Genomic DNA, 6,081 nt, shown 5'->3' with positions numbered 1-6,081 from the left:
TATATATATAATTATAGATATATATATATATATATATAATATATAAAAGAATAATTGTAATTGATACCACACACATCGATCTTATATTCAACATTATTTTTAAAAAACTAATCTTAAATGAATTTAAGATTTCAGCCAATGAAATGGCTCCTCAAGATGCAATATAGGACTGAAGTAACCAATCGTTATTCTTGAAAAATTTATCCTATGTATGTATGTATGTATATATGGCAAATAAAATAGCTCAGCTGATACATACATGGTATACATTATGATAGAAGTCTGGAAGTATCTCTTCCACCATGCGCAGTCCAACATATAGCAGCAAGTAAAACGTAAACAATGCACATTGCAATTTAACCGGATTGATTTTGTTAAGAAAGCAAATGGAAAAAAAGAGAAAAAGCGCGAGTCAATAGTTTGTTATTGTAAAATGGAGCAATTGCGTTCCTTGAACAGAATAGTCGATATAACCGAGCCGATATTAGCAGAGGACAGTACGTTTTCTACAATAGCGTTATCACTGAGGGCAGTGTTAGAACAATTGGATGAAAATGCTAAACACCACGATTATCTTGTTGCCTTGCTGCTTGTTCTGTTGGCAGAGTCCGGATTTGGCGTTTCATCCGCTTCTGATACTCCAAAATGGTAATATACATTTGCAGTATATATATATATACTGCAAATTATTGCTTTTGATTATTTATTAATCTGCACATTGTTTACAGGGAACAAAATACAAGATTAGTTTATATACCTAAAAATTGGAAATCTCAAGAAACAGGAGTGTACGAAATCTATTTGACATTGCGTAATGTAGATCACATTAGATCAAAATTAATTATCATAACTTACGGCGATAAATTGATACTTAATATATTATCGCATATACGAGATATGAAGATTTATAGCATGGTTATACAAACATTAAAGTATGTGAATCCATACACAAATAATTTGTGTCTTCGATATATGAATCTCAAAGAGATATCACATAGGTATGAATGATATGATCTTGTTTATTGTACTATATGTATTCTTATTATTTGAATTTCTATATTTCAATTGATATGCAATATTAGAATGTATCGTCTTGTTTTTGCTTTGTGTGTGTGTGTGTGTGCGCTAGTATTTGAGAAATTGAATATGCCCAAAAAAATTTACAATATATATAAAACTTACAATAATATAAATTTACAATATATATAAAACTTAAAAAATTTTGTTTAAGTTTTTTATGGTATATTCTAAAAATCTTCCGTTTTGTGTATATTCAATTCACTGAATATCCATTATTATCTCAAATTAACTAATTTTAAGCTGTGCATTTGGAATGTATTCATTTCTTTTTTTTCAATGGAATTTCTTCTGCCATTAAAAATTTCTCTTATATGTATACAATGAATAGAACCAAAACTCAAATTTGAATCTTTTGACAGGCAACTAATCTGCTAAACTATTCTATTTAGGCCTATATATCTATTGTATAGTTTACATCCATTTTTATGCCTATTTAATAAATATATAAAGTATTACTTACAAAATGATTTTTTCAGGTTTAAAGACAAATTAGTCACACCTTTGCGTACAGACATATTGTTAGTAGTAAATTTCATGGGTCCTAGTTTGGAGAGTCTGCCAATAGAATTACATACAAAAATCGTAAATATGTTGGACTATGGAATAATTTGAACACTTGTCAATAGAGACTCTAAGAAATTTTATAATTCTTCCAATCAAAAGGAAATTGTTAAGAAAAAAGGAATTAGTAAGATACAATCTATATGTATAGAATATAAATAAAAAGACAAAATAAAAAAATAGATAAATATAAAGGTGTGTGCATAATTTCTTTGAGAAAAGATCATTTTGATTTTTACACACGTTCGGTCATTCATATCCTAGCTTAATTTTCATTTTTATAAGTATATATAAATTATTAAACAATTTTTACATATATTTTGACATCTTTAGAAAGTATTTGTGCAGTTATATATTCATAACAAATTGTAGATAAATTGTAGTAAATATAGTTAACAAAATAAGAAAAATGCACTGTTCCATATGAAATAAGGAAAATGTAAAACTCTGAAATAAAAATGTTTAAAGGGAAAATATGATTCAGTATCTTAAAATTGACATTCCAAATTACAAGAAAAAAAAGTAGTTCAAATGTCGGCTGTCCAAAAGTTTAGTCATTGAGTAAGCTGAAAATATCTATAAATTGAAGATGTATTGCATTTATATTTTAAACAATGCATTTTATTATTGCATTAAAAAAAACTTATCATTTATTAGGAAAATGTTCTTTATAACATTACAAACAACATAATATATAATATTATTGACAACATTTACAAGAGTATCAAAAATCGCGTTTATTAAGGGCTGTTGTATAATTTTTTTCTTACATTTTTTAAATCTTAACATAAGTGATTATATTAACCATTCCTTAATTATTCTTAAGGCTGGTTTTATCAATTCCAATTAAGCTAATCGGTTGATTAAATATCAACCGTGATTGGTCAATTCTGATTGATTAAATATCAACCATGATTGAATAGCAAATGCAATTGATCAATTCCAATGTAACAATCGACCGATTAAGTTAATCGGAGTTGGTGAGACTGGCCCTTAGTTTTTGTTAATGGGACAGTATTGATACTTTGAATTAATTAAAACGAATTTTTGCAATACTTTTTGAGATTATGTAATTCTAACGAACAGCTTTTTAAGATTAAAGGAGCATAACACGAGGAAAATGTAAACTTATACCGTAATTGATAAAAAGTTCAACATAATACTTTTAATGCTTTCATTTGTAGTGACTTGCCGGATGCATATAGCTTGTATCACAATAGTAAACTCAAATTTAATTTTTATGGCAGCACAAAAATTGTATAAATTATTGTACTGAACTTACCGATTACGCCATAAATTCACAGTTATGATCTGCGTAAATGCTCCTTTAAATTTGTCGAATAAACACAAATGTAAAGTAACATTTGGAGGTTATGAGAGGTTATATACGGTCCCACAAATAGTTATTCGATTTTCAGATATTTTCAATGCTTTATAAAGTAATTTATAAAGTGCGTGAATATCTTGTTTTATTACATATTGTCATTTACTTAATGTAATTACTACAAATAAATAAATAATCACAAACATGAGCAGAGACTATAACAGCTTTCCATTTACACACAAGCGAAATTGAGTCTAAACTCTAAAGTGAGCAGAGTGAGCTGAGTATTTTGTACTCACAATCAGATTAATTTAGACGTCACTACTTGCTTACTTTGGTAAAAAGTTATCACATGTCAGCATACATTCATAACCTCACTTTAAATTGAGTTTACGAGACTCACTAAAGCACACAGTCTCGATCTTGTGCAGATTATAGATCAAAACTCAGTCGAATCTCACTTGTAAGAATGCAAAAGGAACGTGCATTCAATTGAGTATTATTCTCACAAGTGAGAATTATCTGAGAATCGATGTAAATGGAAAACAACTAATAATCTACAGCGAAATGTGTTAAATCAAGACTATTACTCGGCGAATATTTGATATTGTTTTAGGTATCGAAAATCACTATATTGAAAATTTTCATAAATTTTAATATCAAGATGAATACGGTGACGGCGGAAGAAGAGAGAAAGATCTTTCACTTTTTAAAATCTCAAGGTTGCTGTTTGAGATGTTGTTTTCGTTTCGTCGGATATCGCACGTCGGAATGTTATTGCAAGCCTTCCGAATTTGCGGCACAGGTAAGAAATGTTAAAAGAAATGAGTAATCTCGAATAACAATTTTAATAAAATGATTTATTTTAATTTATTATATCGATATTGTTCTTCATATTTCAATAAATCTGAATAAAAATCTGTATTAAATTTGCAATAAATGTGTACAATATTAATTTACGTAAAAAGAAATAAGCAACTTTGAATATTAATGAAGTAGTTTGTTTTAAAAAAGATTATGAACAAATAATTTTGTTTGTAAACTTGATTTGACACACTTATATTTTAATATCAATTATAGTTGAGTTATGCAGATATAAAAGACGATACTTCTATGGAAGAAACAACTTGCATTGCATGTTTAGGAGTTCTTCAGGATGAGGCACAAAAGAACGTAGTTACAAAGGTAAAGTATCCACACACACACAAAACTCTATATACATTCTATTTAATTTCACTGACGTTTAATTAATCTCAATTGTTTGTAGATAGCAGAAAAAGTAAAGGAGAAAGATTATGACTGTATAACTTTCACATGTGCATTAACTGTTCCTGTATCAGTAAAGCTGAGAGAACACATATTATATGCTTACATGTCTAAAGAGATGAATATTCATAAATCAATCTTAAATACTCTTAAAACAAAATTACAAAATGTCAAAGATATTTGGAAATCGTTTATAATTCCTCAACTCGAACAAGCGACAGGAAAACGTGCAGATCTGTCGACACCATCGCCCTTTCTCATCGAAGTTTTCTTAATGTATGCCGACGACGAAATGATATTTAAAGAATTGTACGTATATTTTTAAGAATTCATGTAATTAGAAATTAAACTGTGATTGTGTATATGTATGCGTTATGTGTATTAATAATATATAGATATTATATAGATGTTCTGTAGATTAGAAAAAATTATTTTTTATGCATTTTGAGAACTTCTACTTGTTTCTACTTGTAGAATAAACAAACATCAGGGAAACAATAATAAGAGGCAGAAAAAGAGAAAATGCAACGATAATAAATTTAGTAGGAAGAATGTTGATACTTTACTGATCGAAATGACAGATGAGCAACTCATGCAACATTTCACGATCTCGCAAATCATACCGAAAACATTCGTTCATGTTGACGATATTTTATGTTCTCATAGCAGCATCTTCATAGGAGGTATCGATATGAATTTAAATGATAGCAAACTAATCATTTACGATGCAGCATGAGATCTCTTTAAAACTTCAAAAATTTCAGGACGTTACAATAAACTCTCTAGAAAACTCAGCCAGACTCCGTGGGTTATAGACGGTGAGAAAAAAGTGGAAACTTCGGTGCAAGACTTGCTCTGCAATTCCATCGCAGAAATGGTAAAAGCAGGATGTATGTTTCGACTATATTTATTGATTTTGTTATAATTTTTTTTAACAAAAACGCTATGACATATTTACGTTTGCACAGCGATAAAATTTTTATCGTCAGGAAGAGAAGACGTCGATGTCAGAAACATATACGGTGGCCGACCATTTGCTATTGAGCTATTGAATCCTCGTATGACGAATATCACGAACGAACTATTGATGTGTCTGACCAGTAGTATCAATCAATCGACTAAGCAGGTTCAAATAACATCGAATTTAAAGGTTCTTTCAAGGTATACTTTTTTAAAATTTAATTAAAATGATATTAAAAAATACAGTGTGATACATAAAATTAAATAATAAGAACGATTGCGTTGATAAACAGTCATATAAAATTAGATTAAAAAAAGAAATTCCAATTAAATAAGAAAATTATATTATCGAATTATATAAACTTCCAGGTTTGATTTGAAGAAGCTTAAGGAAGGTGAGAACGTTAAAACAAAGTTTTATCGAGCGCTATGTGTCTGCCGAGACGTGAGTGGTGGTTTACCGCCGTTGGAACATCTGAATGAATTGGAAAACATTAAAATTATTCAAAGAACACCACTGAGAGTGCTGCACAGACGACCATTGAGTCCGCGAACGCGTATAATTTACAAAATGCGCGCGCGTTGGGCGAAACCGCACGAACTAAAGGAATTGTTGTCCACTGCCGCAGAAAGTACTGACGCGTTTTTTGTTCTCGACGTCAAAACGCAAGCAGGTACATACGTAAAAGAATTCGTACATGGAGATTTCGGCAGAACCAAGCCGAGTTTGTGCGATTTTCTTAATAACGAAGTGGACATTGTCGCATTGGATGTAACGGGTATCAATTTAAAGTGGCCGTAACGTGAATCTAAATATTATTAACTAAAAAAAAACTTAAAAAGAAAGATTACAATAAAAGCGTCGAACATGAAATATATGTTGTCAAGTC

The 6,081-nt window shown here is 29.5% G+C and overlaps 3 protein-coding genes across 3 annotated transcripts in view; 2 read left to right on the top strand and 1 right to left on the bottom strand.

The window, feature by feature from the left end:
* The window catches only part of LOC108755900, a 1,918-nt gene extending 160 nt beyond the window's left edge, over positions 1–1,758 (top strand). The window contains exons 2-5 of the mRNA XM_018499303.1: positions 129–209; positions 279–648; positions 729–998; positions 1,557–1,758. Of these exons, the coding sequence (XP_018354805.1) occupies positions 434–648; positions 729–998; positions 1,557–1,692 (621 nt within the window). The 5' untranslated portion in view covers positions 129–209; positions 279–433 and the 3' untranslated portion in view covers positions 1,693–1,758. The remainder of the gene's footprint in view (positions 1–128; positions 210–278; positions 649–728; positions 999–1,556) is intronic.
* Positions 1–3,269, bottom strand: part of LOC108755899 (ubiA prenyltransferase domain-containing protein 1 homolog) — a 5,568-nt gene extending 2,299 nt beyond the window's left edge. The window contains exon 1 of the mRNA XM_018499302.1: positions 2,924–3,269. The gene's annotated coding sequence lies outside the window, so the exon portion shown is untranslated. The remainder of the gene's footprint in view (positions 1–2,923) is intronic.
* Positions 3,270–3,619: 350 nt separating this feature from the next.
* Positions 3,620–6,077, top strand: LOC108755896 (putative tRNA pseudouridine synthase Pus10). Its single transcript, XM_018499297.1, has 7 exons — positions 3,620–3,770; positions 4,046–4,150; positions 4,233–4,540; positions 4,706–4,914; positions 4,996–5,121; positions 5,200–5,392; positions 5,561–6,077. Exons 1-7 carry the CDS (start codon positions 3,630–3,632, stop codon positions 5,991–5,993), a joined length of 1,515 nt encoding a protein of 504 aa, XP_018354799.1. The 5' UTR covers positions 3,620–3,629; the 3' UTR covers positions 5,994–6,077.
* The last annotated feature ends 4 nt before the right edge of the window (positions 6,078–6,081 follow it).

The sequence above is a fragment of the Trachymyrmex septentrionalis genome, unplaced genomic scaffold (genome assembly GCF_001594115.1).
Source record: "Trachymyrmex septentrionalis isolate Tsep2-gDNA-1 unplaced genomic scaffold, Tsep1.0 scaffold9, whole genome shotgun sequence".
NCBI classification, from domain to species: Eukaryota; Metazoa; Arthropoda; class Insecta; order Hymenoptera; family Formicidae; genus Trachymyrmex; species Trachymyrmex septentrionalis.
This window is presented reverse-complemented; position numbering and strand designations above follow the sequence as displayed.